Source organism: Canis lupus, chromosome 6 (assembly GCF_003254725.2).
Source record: "Canis lupus dingo isolate Sandy chromosome 6, ASM325472v2, whole genome shotgun sequence".
Lineage (NCBI taxonomy): Eukaryota > Metazoa > Chordata > Mammalia > Carnivora > Canidae > Canis > Canis lupus.
In genome coordinates, this window is record NC_064248.1 from 59,251,358 (window position 1) to 59,272,459 (window position 21,102).

Here is a 21,102-nt window from a genome sequence, read left to right on the forward strand (position 1 = left end):
CTTCTTTCCAAGTTTTTCTTGTTTGAACACCATTGCAGTAATCATTTTAGAATAGCAATAAGCTTTTCTCATCTCTGCCAAGAGTGGCACCTAGTGGTGAATTTGTAGAACTTCACTTTTCAGCCTCAAGTTGACAAAAAAAAGATGCTACTTATTATTTCACTAGCATTTTTGTGTTTATCCCATATGAGTGCAATATATGTATGCCAGGCATTAATCTACCTGGGAGCAGGAACCAGCTCATGAAATAGCTGGTCCAGAAATTATACAGGTCCTGTAGATTTCCTGTCATATACCCGAGGCTCATACTTAATTCCCCATAGGATACAGGTTTATTTTCATTTCATAAGACTGAATCTACTCTGACAGTAATTCTTATATAGTGCGCATTTGCATCTATTCCTGAATCTTGATGTTTTTAGACACTATAGGGTGTCTTGTTAATGTTCATCACTATTAATTTCCTCTGGCTGCCTTAACAGAGAACTACAAACTAAGTGGCTTAAGCAACAAAACTGTATTAGCTCACAGTTTTGTAGACTAAAAACCCAAAGGCAAAGTGTGCCAGGGTTGGTTTCTTCTGTATGATGTGAGAATGAGTCTGTTCATGCTTTTCCCCTAGTTTCTGGTAGTTTGCTGTCAATCTCTGGCATTCCTTGGCTTTCAAAAGCACCACCTCGATCCCTACTTTCATCTTCATGTGACATCCTCTCTGTATGCCAGACTGTCTCCAAATTTACTGTTTGTGTAAGGACACTGTCATATTGGATTAGCCTCCTTGCAATCCATGACCTTAATTTAACCAATTACATCTGCAACGAACCTATTTCCAAATAAGGTCACATTCTAAGGTAATGGGTGATAGGGCCTCAACCTGAATTTGGAGGGGTACACAATTCAGCCCACAATAATCATTCTACCTCCAGACTTCATTTCTGCCATGTTGGTATCAGGCATAGCCATGAATTGCTTTGGCCAATACCATGTGAGTAGAAATGGTATGTGAACATCTAAGTAGAAACTAAAATTTTTTTTCCCTCTACTATGAAACTGACAGTATTCCAAAAAGAGGCTATTTCATCAGCTCATGTCTCAGAGTGACAGTGACATGGAACAATGCAGCAGCTGACCTTCAGTGAATATGTAGTATGAAAAAGAAACCTTTGTGATTTTAAGCTACCAAGACCTTGGGGTCATTTGTTACTGAACCATAAATTAACTTAAGCTGATGCAATAAGTACCTAACATAAGTTAAGCCAACTGATACCATACATTCACTTCTAATGTGTGGATTTTTGCATTCATTCATCAGATACTTGTTGAAAATTTTCTATGTGCTAAACGTAGTTCTATGTGTTGGACACCGTTATAGTTAATTTTGTGTCAACATGGCTAGGCCAAGGAACCCAGATATCTATATCAGTGTAGATGTCTCTGAAGGTGTTTTTCAAATGAGATTAATATTTAAATCAGTAGATTTTAAGTAAAATGCCCTCTATAGAATATGGGTGGGCCTGATTTAATCAATTGAAGGCCTTAAGAAAAAAAAGATTAAGGTTCCCCCCGAGAAGAGAGACTTCTGCCTCTAGGCTGCCTTTAGCCTCTGAGCTGTAACACCCAACTCTTCTTGGGTCCCCAGCCCGCTGGACTGCTTTGCAGACTCCAAACTTGCTGGCCCCCACAAGTCGCATGAGCCAGTTCCTTGAATCGCTATATATATGCACATCCAATTGGCCCCATTTCTGTGGAGACACCTGATTAATACAGACACATACCAGTGAACAAGCTAGAACTAATCCTCAGTGCTTACAGTCTAAGGAAGGATACAGGTAAATAAACAGGAAAATTATGTGTTATATAATAAATGCTGGAAAGTACTCCATGTAATAGGAGAATATAAGAAGAGCATATAACCTTGACCTAGGGAATCAGAAAATACTCTCTGGAAGAAATGAAGTCTAACTTGAGAGCTGTAAAGTGGCAAGTGGATTAGGAGTTATTCAAGTGCAGAAACAGGGTGGTGGGGGGCAGGGATCAAATTGAGTATAGCATTCTCAACAGGAGCATTATTGCCCTCAAGGGGAGAAAATTGGTGCGTGGCAGGTGAAATCAACCATAGCTAATACAATGTTTTGTGACCTTGTAAAGCTCAACCCTGCCTTACAAAATCATACTTCTTATTCTATAAGGCAGTGGGGGAGACGATTAGAAAAAATATCTAAAAGGTCTCTTTATGGGGGTAGTGATGAAAAAGAGGTTGAAAAACATTGGTGTAGAAAGACCATTATGATAGAGGAATGATCTTATGTGAAGGTACAGAAGTAAGATGGAATATCTGAAATATTAAAATGGTTGAGGCATAGAAGTGAGAGGAATAGAGACCGAGAGGTTGTGAGAGAGACTGTTCTGGACATAAATTTTAAAATTAAATCTGGAAATGTGTTTTGCCTTCAATTATCCAAATATTTTAAGTAAAATTAGACTTTATGTCTAAATGATCTGCTGCAGACTTTGCTCACTTTTATATATGATTTTGTACTTTGTAGCCACATGCTAAATGAATCATTAAGTTTTAAATATTTTTTAAGTGAAAAGGACAATTGTTAAAATATCTTTTGCTGTCTGTCATTCTGGGATTTTTTAGTTTTATAATTGTAGTTTCTAGAATAGCATCATGTTCAGGTGGGTACTTAATCATAATGCTATTCTGGAAGACACCGTAACCTCTGGAGAATATGCATGTGATTTACTTCATTGGAGTTTCAAGGATTAAAAAATATGAGAATAAAAGATATTTTTCTTGGTTCCATTGTTGGAATAAAATGAGAACAATGATCTATTTAATAACCATTATCATTATCTTCTTCCCAGATTGAATTAAAATTGCTTTAATATTCTATTAGGAAAATCTTTGTAAAAATGCTGCCAATCATTTTTTTTTTCCCTAGCAGCTTGTTAACAGTGAACTCAACGCTAATTCAGTGCTTTGGGGAGATAGTATAAACTTAATTTTAAGATCTAGAGAACTAAGAAATTGTATGCTGTACCATAATTTTAACTTTTAATATTTTTCAACCATAACCCTAGCTTGCTTGACGTAAGGAGACCCGATCTAAACATCTAATATACATTTTTTAGGAGGCAGCATTCTGGTAATATTTTTATAAGGTTTTATTACAGAAAAGACAGTATATAGAAATAGATCTGGGGCACCTGGGTACCAATTGGTTAAGCATCCGACTCTTGATTTCGGCTTGGGTTGTGATCTCAGGGTTGTGAATTGAGCCCTGTGTTGGTGGGGGAGGGGAGTGGAGGTGGGGAGGGTTTGTGCTCAGCATGAGTCTGCTTGAGATTCTCTCTCTCTCCCCCTAGCTCTGCCCTTTCCCTGCTCATACTCTCACTCAAAAATAAATAAATAAAATCTAAAAAGAAATCTGGGTATGTATTCCAGAGTAAAACTGCCTGGGTTCAAATCCTGAGTTGAATCTATTTGAGTTTAAATGTTACCAGCTTTTGTAAACTTGAGCAGGTGTATAAAGGTCTGTAACATTATCCTCTATACCTCACTTTGCTTGTATGTAAATTAGGGATAACAAGAGAACCACTACATAGAGTTGTGAATATGAAATGAGTTAATTATGTACAACACTGAGAACAGTGCTTGGTACATACTCAGTACTCAATAATATGATCTCTTATTATTTGGGACTCTTTATTGAGTAGTTTTAAAACCTTTTTTTTTTTTTTTTTTGAGTGCTTCCTGTATGCCATACAAGGAGATTATTTGTGGAACTGTTAGGACATCTTACCTAAAACAATCTTCAGAGAATAATTCAAGGCATTTTTTTAAGCTGACCTTTTTTTAGTATCATTATTGTTCTCTTCAGTATATTTCAGGCCTTCAAACTGGCTTATTTTTTTAGGCTAGGATGAAATTTTTATTCTTTTGTGATAAACATCCAAGGATCATAAGAAAAAACAGCCCTTAGGGGAGTAGGTAGGAGATGATTCCACTTCAGATTTTTGCACTGGGGTCTGGCATTTGTCATTATGGTACTTCTTTTTCAATGGCAACAATAGGGAAAAGAGGTAGAGTTATCTATGATTTTCTGGCTTTTTTGAATTTTGATTAAAGAAATATTAAAAACCTTTCAATAATTATATCTTTCAGAAGATGTCTTTGAAAATTACCAATGCAAAACGAATTGAAGGCCTTGATAGTAACGTGTGGTAAGTGTCTTAGAATAAACAATAATAATTTGGTGAAGCTTTTTTCCTACACGTTTTGATATTCTTAGTTGGGAATTGTTAGCCTCCTCTATGGTCTACAAATAAAGACATTATAATTTATTCATCAAGTGAAACTGGAAGGAAGTTAAGAATCCATACCTGATTTATTCATCTGGCACATGTGCTAAGCCTGCAAATAAGGCAGAGAAAAGGACAAAGAACTTTCTTGTGATCCATGAGGAAGCTGGTACGGTTGAGGGAAGAAAATAGATGATGAAACTATGGGTATCATGAAATTGAAATTTGTAAGAAACTTTTAAGTTCATTAGTTCAGCTATCATTTAATGAGATAAAGTCATTTTGTAGGTGGTAAAGTTTTTGTTGGGAACTCACCTCTTTTTTATTTATTTGTAAGACTAAATGAGGTCTTAGTTTCTCAGTTTTATGTTAAGATCATGAGGTATAAAAAGCTAAGTTGGTAATTATTAATACTAATTAGTATTTTTTAATTTTAGGATTGAATTTACAAAGTTGGCTGCTGACCCCTCTGTTGTGAATCTTGGTCAAGGCCTCCCAGATATATCCCCTCCTATATATGTGAAGGAGGAGTTATCAAAGATTGCAGCAATTGATAGCCTGAACCAGTATACACGAGGCTTTGTAAGTATATGAAGACAATGTGGGGTATGAACTTGTATTTTATATTGTATTGTGTAGAATGTCATCCTATCACTTCTGTATACTTGACTTTCTGGGACCAGCTGTCCCAACCTGATAATCAGAGGAACCCCCACCATTGCCTTTTTCTACTAAAAGGAGCAGTTCCCAACTTCTAACCCCTCCTATCTTGGTCCTTCCTTTACTGCTGTTCTAGTGTAAGGTCTTATGGCAACAAGGAAGGGAGAGTCACCTCTTTTTTTTTTCCAATTTATTTAGTATTATTATTCCAGTATGGTTAACATACAGTGTTATATTAGCTTCAGGTGTACAGTATTGTGATTCAGCAATTCTATACATTACTCAGTGCTTATCACTATGTGTACTCTTAATTCCCTTCACCCATCTCACCCGTGCCCCTACTGACCTCCCCTCTGCTAACCATCCATTTATTCCCTCTAGAGTTAAGAGTCTGTTCTTTGTTTTGTCTCTCTCTCTCTCTTTTTTTCCTTTGTTTTGTTTCTTAGATTCCACATTTGAGTGAAATTGTATACTATTTGTCTTTCTCTGACTTATTTCACTATAATTATACTCTCTAGCCCCATCCATGTTGTTGCAAATGTCAGGATTTTATTCTCTTTGATGGCAGAATAATATTCCATAATACATATAGTATATATACTATATACATGCACACATACATTCCATTTTATATGTGTATGTATATATATAAATATATACATACACATATACTCTACATCTTCTTTATCCATTCATCTCTCTCTCTTTGTTTTAAGATTTTATTATTTATTCATGAGAGACAGAGAGAGGCACAGACATAGGCAGAGGGAGAAGCAGGCTCCATGTGGGGAGCCCGATGCAGGACTTGATCCCGGGACTCTGGGATCACGCCCTGAGCCAAAGAGAGACGCTCAACCACTGAGCCACCCAGGTGTGCCATCCATTCGTCTCTCAATGGACACTTGCACTGGCTATTGTAAATAATGCTGCTATAAACATAGGGTGCCTATATCTTTTTGAATTAGTGTTTTCAGATTCTTTAGGTAAATATCCAGAAGAATTACTGGATCATATGTAGCTCTATTTTTAATTTTTTTTTAATTTTTATTTATTTATGATAGTCACACAGACAGAGAGAGGCAGAGACACAGGCAGAGGGAGAAGCAGGCTCCATGTACTGGGAGCCCGACGTGGGATTCGATCCCGGGTCTCCAGGATCGCGCCCTGGGCCAAAGGCAGGCGCTAAACCGCTGCGCCACCCAGGGATCCCTCTATTTTTAATTTTTGAGGAACCTCTATACTGTCTTTCACAGTGGCTACATCAGTGTTTGCAGAGAATATTCTCTTGACACACATCATATTTTCTCTCCCATTAACACATGCAGCCTCAGCACTGGCCTCTTAATTAATATTTTATTTTCAGCTAGTTACTTTCTTCCTCTCTGCTTCTCTGCCAATCCCTGTACTTCTGTGATGAAATACCTAGGATATCCAAAGATCCCTAGATTCTACCAAAAAACTACCACAACTTACTACCACAATTGAGCAGGATTGAAGGACACAAGGCCAATGTACAGAAACCTGTATGCTAAAAATGAACAGCTGGAAAGTAAAATTTTAAAAAAATACCATTTACAATAGCATCCCAAAATGTTAAGTATTTGAACAGAATTTTTAAAATATATGCAAGATCTATACAACAAAAACTACAAAACTTTGAATGGAGTGGTATATGATATTCATGGATTGGGAAATAAAATATTGTAGTCAGTTCTCCCTAAATTGATCCTTAATGGAGTTTGGCAGACTATGGCCTTGAGGCATATCTGACCCAGTCTTGAATTTTGTAAATTAAGTTTGATTAATTTGCCCCTTTGTATTTTTAAAAATTTTTGTTTAGGGGATCCCTGGGTGGCGCAGCGGTTTAGCGCCTGCCTTTGGCCCAGGGCGCGATCCTGGAGACCCGGGATCGAATCCCACGTTGGGCTCCCGGTGCATGGAGCCTGCTTCTCCCTCTGCCTGTGTCTCTGCCTCTCTCTCTCTCTCTGTGTGACTGTCAAAAATAAATAAAAAATAAAAAAAAAAAAAAAACAACTTAAAAAAAAAATTTTTTGTTTAAATTCAATTTAGTTAACATATAGTGTATTATTAGTTTCGGGGTAGAATTATCAGTTGTATATAACACCCAGTGGTCATTACATCAAGTGCCCTCCTTAATGCCCATCACCCCACTCACCTCTCCCCCAGCAACCCTTAATTTGTTTCCTACAGTTTAGGGTCTCTTATGATTTGCCTCCCTCTCTGTTTTTATCTTCTTTTATTTTTCCTTTCCTCCTTCCCTTAGGTTCATCTGTTTTGTTTCTTAAATTCAACATATGAGTGAAATCATATGGTATTTGTCTTTCTGTGACTAATTTCACTTAGCATAATACTCTAGTTCCATCCATGTCGTTGCAAATGGCAAGATTTCATTCTGTTTGATGGCTGTATATTCCATTGTGTGTGTATACATACCACATCTTCTTTAACTGTTCATCTGTTGGTGAACATCTGGGCTCTTTCCATATTTTGGCTATTGTGGACATTGCTGCTATAAACATTGGGGTGCAAGTGCCCCTTTGAATCCGCACTTTTGTATCTTTTGGATAAATACCTAGTAGTGCAAATTGCTGGATCATAGGGTAGCTCAAATTTTAACTTGAGGAACCTCCACACTGTTTTCCAGAGTGGCTGCACCAGTTTGCATTCCTACCAACAGAGCAAGTGGGTTCCCCTTTCTCCACATCTTCACTAACATCCATTGCTTCCTGAGTTGTTAGTTTTAGCCATTCTGACTGGTAGTTTTGATTTGTATTTTCCTGATGATGAGTGAGGTTGAGCATTTTTTCATGTGTCTATTGCCATTAGTATGTCTTCTTTGGAGAAATGTCTGTTCATATCTTCTGCCCATTTCTTGACTGGATTTTTTATTGTTTTGGTATTGAGCTTGAAAGATTCTTTATAGTTTCTGAATACTAGCCCTTTATCTGATATGTCATTTGCGAATATCTTCTCCCATTCCCTGGGTTGCCTTTTAGTTTTGCTGATTGTTTCCTTTGCTGTAACCTATGCCCATTTTTAAAATATTTTCCAGTGTGATGGGAGATAAGCACTGGGTGTTATGCTATATGTTGGCAAATTGAATTTAAAGTAAAAAAATTAAAAATAAATATTTTCCAGTTTTTGTAAACATATCTGTTTTTATATTGGAATAAGCACAGGGGATGGCATTTGCACTGTCACCAGGCTGTGGATGACATTCGTCACCTCAGGGGAATGGGAAGGAAGTGTTGAGGAGAGATCATAATGATTTTTAACACATCTTTGCCTAGTTTTATTTATTATATGATGCATGCATTGTTTTTGTAATTAAAAAATTTTTAGAACACAGACCCTTATCATTCTGAGGAAAGATGTGTAGTGTTTATGGTGGCTTTCAGATCATCCTTCGCTAGAATTTGTTAGACCTGTGATTAAAATGAAATTCAAAGGAAAGTTTGGATTTCTGGGAGTGGTGACAATCTTCTCTTGCTCTTTTCACAAATCATGTATATTTTGTGGAACTTGAATTTAAGTAGTGTTTTTCTCTTGCTATTACTTTTAAGTTTACTGGCTATGTTCCGTCACCTTCCCTATTATTAATTATACCCAGTTTCTCTAATATTATAATATCTCCTAATTTCAAAATATGAAAAATGTGCTATAGCTTTGTTTTTATTGATTTTAATTGGGTGAAGATCTGTGACATACTAGCCAACATTCTACCAAAGGTGACAAACAAAAGTATCTTTAACAAAACATACCTCCCTTTCATGTAAACTAGAATAGATAACTTAGAACAACCAAAGACTATTTTACTTTGTAAACCTGGGGTATATTCCACTAGCCTCCTTGTCCTGTGTCCTGACCCAGTTTATTCCTCCAGAGCCCTAGGTGCTTTGCAAAAAAGGCACATGCTCTGCACTTGGACTCTCACTTGCAACTGACAAAATATGAAGGTGGTTCTCCAAAAGCAAAAAAAGGAGCCACATGCTAGGCAGGAAAAATAAGAAATACTGACTTCAATGCCAAATAAGACAAGGAGGAGAAAAGGAAAGGAAAAGAAAGAGAAAGAGGGGGAGAGCAGCGAACATAGAAGAAGAGAAGAATCGAGGAAGAGCTAATCAAGGAGTTAAGACTTCCTACATGCCTCAGACTTTGCGCATTTATATTCTTTTCATTCCTCCTGAGGAACATTGTTCGCTTGGATGAATCCTCCCCTCTAGGCTATCACAGTGGTGAAGAATATCCTACTTCCTCCTAACATTTACTCTCACATGAGCACTAATGTGCATTTCTTTGAGGAATTTACTTTGCCCTCTCTGCATAGTCCATTGGTTGGCATAATAGCCTCTCTGGTAACATGGAAGAATAGATTCAGGATATATAGACAATGCAGGTTTCCTTCTTTTAACTGGGGAAAAAGTCCAACTCTATCCAATCTGATTTAATTATTGTCAACAATAAAGTAATTGAATGTGATTTGATTGCTATCAAAAGTACATTTGATACTGAAGTCAATTTTTATCAAAGCAAATAGGTTGGAACTTTTTAAAATTCCAAAACCAATTGGTTAATAGGATTTTTATTAGTCCTTAGCAAGTTTTTATGACCATTGATGTAGGAATCCTCTGAAAGTAGGGGAAAATGTTTTTTATTTCCATTAAAAAATACAAATTTTCTTTGGATAATTATAAAGATAAAACCAACTTTTAAAAATTCTTTCATTTTAGATCCAGAATACTTCCAGGTAGATCCCATAATCAAATTCAAGGGTTTTTTTTTTCTTCTTTTGTACTCAACAGGGTCATCCATCACTTGTGAAAGCTTTATCCTGCTTATATGAAAAATTTTATCAAAATCCAATCAATCCAAATAAAGAAATCCTTGTAACAATAGGAGCATATGGATCTCTTTTTAATGCCATTCAAGGATTAATTGATGAGGGAGACGAAGTAAGTATATTAATATTATCATCTTACCTATATCAATCGTTATCATTTATACTGCCTTTGAGTCTTTTACTTATTTCACACTCTATTTTTTCCACACTCTATTTTTAATAATTTTTGAAGTATAGTACACACAAGTAAAATTCATAGATACTAAGTATTCAGCTTGATAAATTTTTTACATGTGTATATTTATATGTGTGTGTGTGTATATCCATGTAACCACATACCAGATGAAAATACAGTACATTTCCAGCACCCAAAAGGCTCCCTTTTACCCCTTCCTAGTTTATATTCTCCCAGAGGTAACTACTCTTCTATCTTCTATCACCATAGGCTCATTTTACCTGCTCTTTAACCTGATATAAATGGAATCACACAGTATGTATTCTTGAACAGCTTCTTTCATTTATCATTATGTCTCTGAGATTCATCTATTTTGTTGCATGTGACTCGTTCTTATATTTACAGCCTGTTTAGATAAGGGTAACTGGAAGGGGCTAGCAATGATGGGGAAAATGGCTCTTTCATTTGCACTACTAAAATTACCCTTATCTGAACTCAATCAGCAAGCACTTGGTTAGTATGTTTTAGTGCCTGGCATTGTTAGCAGCACCATGTGTAACAAAAAAGGATGAGTGATTTTTGCTTTAGTGCTATGACCCACATGGCCCCAAATTCAGTCTCTGCTCCCATGTCCCCATTATCATTCCAATACCTCTGCTTCAGTATTTTCTGACCTCTTCATTCATTCAGAAATCACTGAGGATCTCCTGTACTAGGCACCATGGGAGATTTTTTTTTAAGTCTGTGTGGAAGGAGTTTCCCACTAGTAGAAGAGATACTGGCAAACTGGTGAATAGGAATGCATGTAATAGTAACGGAGAATGTGTAAGTTATGGTGGTGATGGCTCTGCTAATGCAGGCCTGGAAAACTCCAGAGAGGCATTGCTTAAGCAGAGTCTGAGGAATGAATATTTACCCTGATCTGTGTTGTTGTTAATTCCTTTCTTTGAGCTCTCGCGGCACTTTATCTGTGCCTCTTATATAAAAGATACTGCTATTAACTTTGTATTATGTTATTCTTTTACATCTCTAATTCCCTCTACTATGCCAGACAATAAACTACTTAAAGAAACATCTTAAGGAAGTATAGGTATACTTTCATATACGTAATCTCCTTTAATCCTATAAACTAGTTGGAAGTTTTATCTCATTCTTTGATGTTGTTAATCCTTTGTTGCGTCCTCCTTCTGCACTCTGCTGGAGCATCTAGAGGCTCAGCCCTTGACCTTCTTTTCTTTGTTCATTCTTCCCTGATCACTGTATCTGATCACTTTCTATCACGTTGACCTGTTTTATATTCTTTATAGCATTTATTAGTATCTGAAATTATCTAATTTACTTCTGTCTTTTCTGGTTTATTGTGTCTCTCTGTAGAATATAAGTTCCAAGGGAACCAGTTTATTGCTGTACTGCCAGTCCCTAAAATACTCAGTGTTCAGTAAATACTCTTTAAAAAAAGAGAAGGGAATTATTCCCGTCATAAAAATAAAGAAATTACGGCAAAGAGTGTCAAGTATATTCTTTCAATTTTACCTCCTTGCCTCCCCAATTTATTTTCCTTTATTGAACTCTCACTTCAAATCAGGCACAGTGTTTCTCACCAGAGTTCAAAGATAGGTCATCCTGGTCCCTGAGAATTTCACAGACTAATTAAGAACTTACAGTCCACCTGAGGGAAGGATCTCTTCCCAAAGGGAACAAAGATTCTGAAATCAAGAGTCGACATTCAACCACCTGAGCCACCCAGGCACCTCAGCATTGTTATTTATACAAGCAAATTAAAAAAAAAAAAAAAAAAAAAAAAAAAAAAAAAAAACTTCTAGAATTCAGAAGACTCCCAAATAGCCATTAAAATAACAAATATTAAAACTATAATAATATGAAATTTTCGTGAAATATTACTAGCTTTAAAAAGAGGGGCACCTGGGTAGCTCAGTTGGTTAAGTACCTAACTTTTTTTTTTAAGGTTTATTTATTTATTTATTTTTTTAAGGTTTATTTATTTTTAAAGATTTTATTTATTTATTCATGATAGACACAGAGAGAAGCAGAGGCACAGGCAGAGGGAGAAGCAGGCTCCATGCAAGGGGCCTGATGTGGGACTCAATCCTGGGTCTCCAGCATCACACCTGGGCCAAAGGCAGATAGATGCTCAACCGCTGAGCCACCCAGGGATCCCCAAGTACCTAACTCTTGATCTCAACTCAGATCATGATCTTAGGGTTGTAAGATCAAGCTCCCTATCAGGCTGGACATGGAACCTGTTTAAGATTCTCTCTCTCCTGGACAGCCCGGGTGGCTCAGCGGTTTAGTGCTGCCTTCAACCTAGGACCTGAACCTGGAGACCGGGGATCAAGTCCCACGTCGGGCTCTCTGCATGGAGCCTGCTTCTCCCTCTGCTTGTGTCCCTGCCTCTCTCTCTCTCTGTGTCTCTTAAAAAAAAAAAAAAAAAAGTCTCTTCCATTTGGCCGTTAGCTCCATGAAAACAAGGAAGGCCAGCTTTTTCACTGCTGCATCTCAGCATGTAGTATGATACCTTACACATAGTAGGTACACAGATTTTTTTAATGAATGAATAATTGATATGTTATTTTCTTATTTGGTTTTATTTTAGGTCATAATAATAGTGCCTTTCTATGACTGCTATGAGCCAATGGTGAGAATGGCTGGAGGAACACCTGTTTTTATTCCCCTAAGATCTGTAAGTTTGCCAGTACCATTCACATGCTTTAAGGTGTTTTGAAAATATATATAATTACTTTGTCCCTGATAAAATTTCTACTTTGTTTACATTTTGGGATTTATTATGTATCTCTACTAGGCTAAAGGTAATCAACATCTTCAAAAGGGCAACTTTTATTACTTTATCCTGTGTTTGCTATGTGTCTCTGTTGTATTAGCATTCATATTATATGTAATGTTATCTTTTGTAGTTATGTGGCTCCCCCACCAACATGAGCACCACCAGCTCAGAAACCATTTCTAACTCACTTTTATAGCACCACTCCCCAGTGACTAACAGTGTATGGTGTATGCTGGGTGCTCCATAAATGCTTTTTGAATTCTGAATGAAGTGATTTTTTATTTTTTTTGCTATTATTTTTAGGAATTTAATAAAGTGTGCTACACTGTCTTTTTAAAAATCTTACTAAAATAAATAATACATGAGGTGAATCACAGACTCTTATATTATACTAAACATGTTAACCATAGTTATAGCTGGCTCCTTTGAAGGAATACAGATACTTTAACAGCTGTTTATGTGGACAGAGTTTATTTTCACATTTAATATGTGTGAGCATGAGACTCAAGTCCTCTTGGGCTCCCCAGGCTTAGTGATTTCTGTTTATTTTCTTTGTTAGTCATGTATTCAGTTACCTTTGCCTTACCTTTCTCTAATATTTTTCCCAGTTAGGTTATTTATTTGTAAGACAGCAAACATGAATTAATTGAATTAAATCACATTTTGATTCTTAATACTTAGAAACCTGTTGATGGGAAAAAATGGTCTAGTTCTGACTGGACTTTGGATCCTCAAGAACTGGCAAGTAAATTTAATTCTAAAACCAAAGCCATTATACTGAATACTCCACATAACCCCATTGGTAAGGTGAGTCTTTGATCTCTTTTTACAGCTTCTGACCTATCATTTTCTCACATGTTTAATCATAATTGGCTCTGCTCTCTTATTTTCTTTATACATATAGGTATATACCAAAGAGGAACTCCAAGTAATTGCTGACCTTTGCATCAAATATGACACACTCTGCATCAGTGATGAGGTTTATGAATGGCTTGTATATACTGGAAATAAGCATTTAAAAATAGGTACTGGTTATTACATAGAGTCACAAATCTAAATGTGTTTGGGCACGTGTGGAACAACTGATTGGAAAGGATCCCAGAACAGCTTTAAAATAGTCCTTGCAATGGGTAGCTGTCCATATGAGCACTTAAATGGTATTTGAATAAATGATGCTTGAGTGAATTAATAAACAGATTGAAGAACAAGGAGTATAAACTAAGGGGAAGAGATTTTTGGATCATACTATAAAGCTATGAAACCAGAGAAGTCATACTCTGAGCTATATCCTTGGCTTTTTATCAAGAATCCATCTATGGCTTGGTACATAAGATACAGGGAGCTTACTTGTTCCCAAGCAGGACTGTCTATGCTGAGCAGTTTGCCAAAATGCCAAATCAACAAGAGAAAATTGCAGGGCCAGTAAGCTATTGCTGCTTGATCCTTGATTCTTGGCTGGGAATTCTTAATCACTACTTGGCCATCTCACAAGTGCTTCAGTGTCTTCTGGAGTTGTTCAAACTGATATCAACTATAAGACTGTATGCTAGGCTGCAGACTTTGGATCTTTGCACTTGCCCTTCCAATGCCAGAAACACTTTTCCCCCTAGATATCCACATGGCTCAGTCTCTCACTTCCCCCAGGGTTATTCAGATGCCAGTTTTATGGCCACACTTAAGATAGTTACAAGTTTTCCTTCCAGCATTGCTTTGCTTTTTTTTTCTTCCTGTTCTGTTTTTTTCCTTTATAATGAATGTGAAGATCTATATTGTTTACTTCTACGTGCTAGAACATAGTGATTTCTGTTTGTTTTCATGTCTTCTGAATCTCCAGTTTCCAGGAGAGGATCTTGCACGTGATGATGATCAGATGATCAGAATGCAACTGATGAATAAATGAATAGAAATGCAAAAGGAAAGGGAAACTAAAATCACTGTCGCAGAAATCAATAAATAAAAAAATTAGTGCACTTATATATCAATAGTTGCATATATCATAATTATCCCTATGGTGCATTATAAATTGTAGAAATAGGACAAAGCAAGTGCTTGAGGGGATCAAAAAAGGAGTGGGCAAAAGATGGAATTTGTTTAAGCAGAGAGGTAGAAAGAAAATTCATTATCAGATATGAGGCAAGGAGATATAACAGGTCAAGATATAGCACGAGTGGTTTATAAGAATATAACAGGCACAGATGATAATGGAAAAGTAGAGGTAATTCGGACAGCCTTGAATATGAGAACAGAGCTTAAACTTGTGGAGGGGGTCAATGGTTCTGAAGCCCAAAGCCTCAATAGAGAGCACCTCAAAGCCACAAAGTTCACATCTTGAAATAAGGATATATTGTTTCTACCACAAGAAGCAGTTTTCCTAACAGGAATATAATAATTAGAAGAATTCATTAGGGGCTCCTGGGTGGTTCAGTGGGTTGAGCATCCAACTCTGGTTTTGACTCAGGTCATGATCTCAGAGTTGTGAGATTGAGCCCTGCGTGGGGCTCCATGCTTAGTGGAAAGCCTGCTTGAAGATTTTCTCCCTCTGTCCTTTTCCCCGGTTGAGCATGCAAACATGCTCGCTCTCTCGCTCTCTCTCCCTAAAATAAATATTTTTTTTTAAAAGTCAGTATAAGGGCAGCCCGGGTGGCTCACCGTTCTAGCGCTACCTTCAGCCCAGGGCATGATCCTGGAGACCTGGGATTGAGTCCCAAGTCACGCTCTCTGCATGGAGCCTGCTTCTCCCTCTGCCTGTGTCTCTGCCTCTCTTTCTCTCTCTCCCCCTCTCTCCATGTCTCTCATGAATAAATAAATAAATAAAATCTTTTTAAAAATTTTAAAAAATGAAAGTCAATATAAGAATCACAGTTCAGGGATCCCTAGGTGGCGCAGCGGTTTGGCGCCTGCCTTTGGCCTAGGGCGCGATCCTGGAGACCCAGGATTGAATCCCACATCAGGCTCCCAGTGCATGGAGCCTGCTTCTCCCTCTGCCTGTGTCTCTGTCTCTCTCTCTCTCTGTGACTATCATAAATAAATAAAAAGAAAAAAATAAATAAATAAAATTAAAAAAAAATAAAAAGAATCACAGTTCAGGGATCCCTGGGTGGCGCAGCGGTTTGGCGCCTGCCTTTGGCCCAGGGCGCGATCCTGGAGACCCGGGATCGAATCCCACGTCGGGCTGCCGGTGCATGGAGCCTGCTTCTCCTTCTGCCTATGTCTCTGCCTCTCTCTCTCTCTCTCTGTGACTATCATAAATAAATGAAAATTAAAAAAAAAAAAAAGAATCACAGTTCACTGCATATTTATAACAAAGAGCCATTGAAATAAATACATCAGAGGTTTTTTTTTTTAATTTTGCCATTAGTATTCACTTGCTATAAATGTTCATTTGTTTCACTGATGGTAGCATATGCTATCAGGTAAATAGTACTTATTTTAAGTGCTAAGAAAATTTCACGGAAGAAAACTTAAAATTGATTTTAAAAGAATTATCCACATTAGTTTGATCACCAAAGTTCTAATGAGCGTACTTTGAGAACTGCTACAAGAGGTGTGCCAAGGCAGGGGAATTGGTTATGTGATTGGATTTGTTTTATAAAGCTAAAAACCAGTATAGGTGAGGATCTGAAATGAGTCAGATTTGCTAGCAGTAGGGTTGATGCTTGTGGGTTATTTAATAGTCAAAACAATGGGCGGGGGTAGGACAGAGTATAGCATTTGTAGATGGGAAGGGAACAAGCAGGTATGATTCTGAGACCTCTGGTCCGGCCCCCTTGGCAATGATGAGGCTCTTAAGCAGAGGTGGAGATGTGCTCAGGAGGAGATCTGTGAGGAGTAAGGAATACTCCTGCCTCTCCTGCTTTAGTCTTGCTAAGTTTTAGTGTCTGTGAGACATGGAGATGTCTGGAGACAAGTGGAATTATAGGCCTGATAGGATCGAATTGTGAGGGGAAACAGTTTTGTCAGTCAACAAAATTTTGTTGATGGTGGAACCCACAGAAGAGCATTTTGTCAGGAAGACTGGATAAACAGAAGACAGCCAGAGATTTGCAAGGTGTGGTGGTGCTTTGACACAGCAAACTGCTGTTATGTGTCAAATTGCAATAGAGTTCATCTTCACCCTTCTTTTCGATGATCTCTGAGGTCATTTGAACTATTTCTGGGCGAAAATCAGATCAATATGGACAACTAATTTTTTGTAATTTCAATAATTAAGCAGAGAGAGGAATAAGCATCTAATTTCTTTTTTTTTTTGCATCTGATTTCTGAATACAGTTTTTATTTAACATAAAACATATGTCCATGTCTATGCAATAATCCCTCAAATCTTTAGAGTTTTAGTTAACTCAGTTTAGCAATATTTTTCCAATAGATAACTTTAAATGATCTTGGGAACCTGGGGGGCTCTGTCAGTTAAGCATCTACCTTCAGCTCAGGTCATTATCCTGATATCCTGGGATGGAGTCCTGCATCGGGCTCCCTGCTCACCAAGGAGCCTGCTTCTCTCTCTACCCCTTGTATGTGCACACACTCTCTCTCTTTCTCAAATAAATAAAATCTTCCTTTAAAAAGTTTAAAAATAAAGATAAATGATCTTGAGATTTATTATTTGAACCTTTATTACACTGTTTAAACCTCATGTTATAGAAGCCATCATAGTAGAAATGTAGCAGATATTACTTGCTGCAGATATCAAGACATACATTTTTAACTCAGAATTTTTAGTTGTTGTAACAGCCCATAAGCAAAAAAAAAAAATTATTTAGAAAGTACAGTTTGGTTCCATGAAAACTTAGCTATTCTATCAAATACAGTGGCCTTTGTTACACGAAAGATGCAAAATGGCTATTTCATCAATTTGCAGAGTGTGATAGTATTTCTTTAATATAACACACTGAGGCTTTCTAGCCATACATCATGAATTAACATCATCCTCATGCTTTCACTGAGAGTTTTCCCTGGGGTAGCACTCATCCTCGTGTCTCTAATCTTTATCTGACTTCCACTGAAGCCTAAGCCACCTGTGAATGACTCATCTAGCTGCCATGGCTGATTTAAGGATCATGGGTCATAGATGAGAAGTGCAAAGAACAATTAGTTGCCGTTCAGATATAAATGCGAGCAAGCATACCAACACTATAACTGGTGTTTTGGGTTTGGTTTTTATTTTGTTTTTATATATTCATTTAAGTAATCTCTACACCCATTGTGAGGCTTGAACTCACAACCAAGAATGCCATGCTTCTCCAGCTGAGCCAGCCAGGTGCCCCTAGCTTTTTTTGTTTTTATTTTTGCTTTTGTTTTTAAATAATCACAACACCCAACATGGAGCTTGAACTCACAACTCTGAGATCAAGAGTTGCATGCTCTACCAACTGAACCAGCCAGGTGCCCCTAGGCATTTTTTTAAATGATCAGACCTGCAGTTTTTTTGTAAAAAGGTCTGTAGATTCACAGACAATGCTGTGGTATTCTGCTCTGTTTACATGAATTTCTGTAGCTCCCCAAATCTCTGAGATGGAAAGGACATGAACATCCGTATGTTTTAAAATTCCTTAGGGCCCTTTTTATTGAAGTAGTAGAATTTGTTCCTGGATCAGATTCTTGATTCAAATGATCTCTCCTGGTTTCTGTAAAATAACCTTTCTGACTGAAAGGTTAACAAAAAAAAAAAAAAAACCCTCTCTAGAAAAAAATTCTATTAATACATTGATATTGATATATGAATCTTCTAGCATCTGGATAATTAGTATAAAATTCTTTGTAAGTTATTCAGTTGATCAGTTTACTGCTGAATAAAAAAGACATCCACTCTCAGATGGCTAAAATAATCATCCAAATGACTTAACCCTTTCTTAAAAAATATTATGCCTATAACTTGATATTTTCTGGAAAAAAAAACTCTACAGTTGACATGTAAGTAGTTTTGATTCCCTTTGTATATAATTTATCACGAAAACATGTTAGGACTGTGTTCATTTCTCTGGGTGATTATTATTTTCAAAGAATTTTTTTTCTAAATATTGTTCTTATTACTAGACCTTCCTGGTTTGGGATATATATTATTACTTTCTTTTTTTATTCATTCATTCATTCATTCATTCATTCATTCAAAAACTTTATTTATTTATTCATGAGAGACACAAAGAGAGAAGCAGGCTCCCTGTGGGCAGCCCATTGTGAGACTTGATCTCAGGACCCCAGGATCATGACCTGAATCAAAGGCAGATGGTCAACCACTGAGTCATCCAGGTGCCCCTCGTTTATTTTTTTGAGAGTGTGCAAGCAACGTTGTGGGGGGTAGGGCAGAGGAAGAAGGAAAGAGAATCTTAAGTAGGCTCCACACTCCGCATGAAGCCCCATCCAGGGCTTAATCTCACAACCTTGAGATCATGACCTGAGCCAAAATCAAGAGTTGGACACTTAACTGACTGAACCACTCAGGTGCCCCTATATTATTACTTTAAAGAAGGTAATACTCTGCATTATATGTCATTTATATTTTTCTCCCATCAAATAGGTGGGACATGTATCATGAAATTCTTTTAGATTACTTTGGAAGACTAGAAATGTCCGAAAGTTTGAAAGGATATGATAATTAATATCAAATGTTAGAATATTCTTTCTTCAAGTCAATCCTCTAAATATTTTCATTTATCTTTTTGTTTTTTTGTATACTCCACAGAAAATACAACCATAACTTTTTGGATTTATATAATATTCCTACCTTTACAAATATTGGCAGATGTTTCACAGTGGACTGAGATTATGTATGAATCCATTTGGGAAATTTCTTTAGCTACCGTACATTTTAGTAGGCGCTTTACTTGCATATGAGACTAAGAAAACCGTAGCTTAGATATGGCTATTTGTTTTCTCTTTGTGTTTACCAACACTCTTAGAACAACATAGGTGTTTCTACTGTACGTCTAAAAAACAAGTGAAAAGCTCATGGAATTGCATGTGAAGAATTTCACAACTAAATTACTTGAGGAATCCAAAGAGCAGTGTAGGTAGCATTCTCAAAAGATTAACAAGGGCATCATTTATCAATGGCCAGCAAAAATCACAAGCTTTTACATTCTGTACCTCCATGACTTTGTTACCTTCATTCCCTTTATCCCAAATACCTTTCTTCCCCTTCTGTGACTGGCAAAGTCTATATGGTCTTCCGTGTCTCAGCTCAAGCATCACCAGCTGCAGAAAGCTACTCCTAACACCTTCTTCTGTTTTTGTGTGACAGTTCATGTGATTACAGAACTTACCTCACTGTATTATGATTGTTATTTTACTTTTCCCCTTCCCCCACTAGACATTAAGCTCCTCTAGATCTGACTTAGTCCCTGGCACCTGGTCATTGCTAATTAGTGTTTGATAAGTTATTAAGTACAGGAACGAATGATTTGGTTAAAGATATCAATCAACTTGAAAACCTTTATGCAGTCATTTCTCGTTATATGTGGAATCCATATTTGTGAATGCCCTACTCACTGAAGTAGATTTTTAACCCCAAAGTCAATACTCTTGGCACTTTGTTCATAGACATACAGAGAGGGGTAAGAAATTGGAGTCACCCGATACACATGTTCTCAGTTGAGATCAACAAGGCAACACTCTGCCTTCTTATTTCCACTGATACATAAACAAGTATCCTTTTCATGGTGATTTTGTTGTTTAAAATAGACCCTAAGTGTAGTGCTGAAATGCTGGCTAATATTTCTAAGGGTAAGAAGGCCATGGTGTGCATTGTGGAGAGAATAAGTATGTTAGATAAGCTCCTTTCAGGCACAGGTTCTTGTGCTCTTGGCCATGGAGATATTAAAGGGTGATACCCAAAAGGTATGGGCTTCTTTTGGGGTGAAAAAAATATTCTAAAACTGGTTGCCCAGCTCTGCAGATGTACTAAAAACCATTGAATTAAACAGTTTCAAGAAGTAGATTTTATGGTGTGGAATTTATGCTTCAAAGGTGTTAGCGAAACATGCATACACCACACACGCGCATGCACACCCAGATTGCCCTATCCCCCAGAGTTTCTGATTCAGTAAGTCTCGGATGCAGTCCAATAATTTGCCTTCCATACTAGTTCCCCACTGGTACTGCTATTGCTGGTGTGGGGACCACATTTTAAAAACTATTGCCTTAGGAATCCTCGAGAAACAGACTCAGAAAATGGGCAGAGTAGAGGTGAGTAAACAATAGCCAGGACCCACAACCAAAACATTGCCACAGGAAGAGAATATTGAATGCGCAGCTACCACTGACACTGAGCCCTGGGTGCCACAGCTTGTGTGACCACTG

The 21,102-nt window shown here is 37.2% G+C and overlaps 1 protein-coding gene across 4 annotated transcripts in view; it reads left to right on the top strand.

Moving 5' to 3' along the window:
* KYAT3 (kynurenine aminotransferase 3) overlaps positions 1 to 21,102 on the top strand; it is a 63,522-nt gene that overhangs the window by 26,026 nt on the left and 16,394 nt on the right. For all 4 annotated transcript variants that reach the window (XM_025417738.3, XM_025417739.3, XM_025417740.3 and 1 more), the window contains 6 exons: positions 4,172 to 4,230; positions 4,746 to 4,890; positions 9,792 to 9,941; positions 12,619 to 12,705; positions 13,489 to 13,614; positions 13,712 to 13,832. In XM_025417738.3, coding sequence (XP_025273523.3) covers positions 4,172 to 4,230; positions 4,746 to 4,890; positions 9,792 to 9,941; positions 12,619 to 12,705; positions 13,489 to 13,614; positions 13,712 to 13,832 — 688 coding nt within the window. The remainder of the gene's footprint in view (positions 1 to 4,171; positions 4,231 to 4,745; positions 4,891 to 9,791; positions 9,942 to 12,618; positions 12,706 to 13,488; positions 13,615 to 13,711; positions 13,833 to 21,102) is intronic.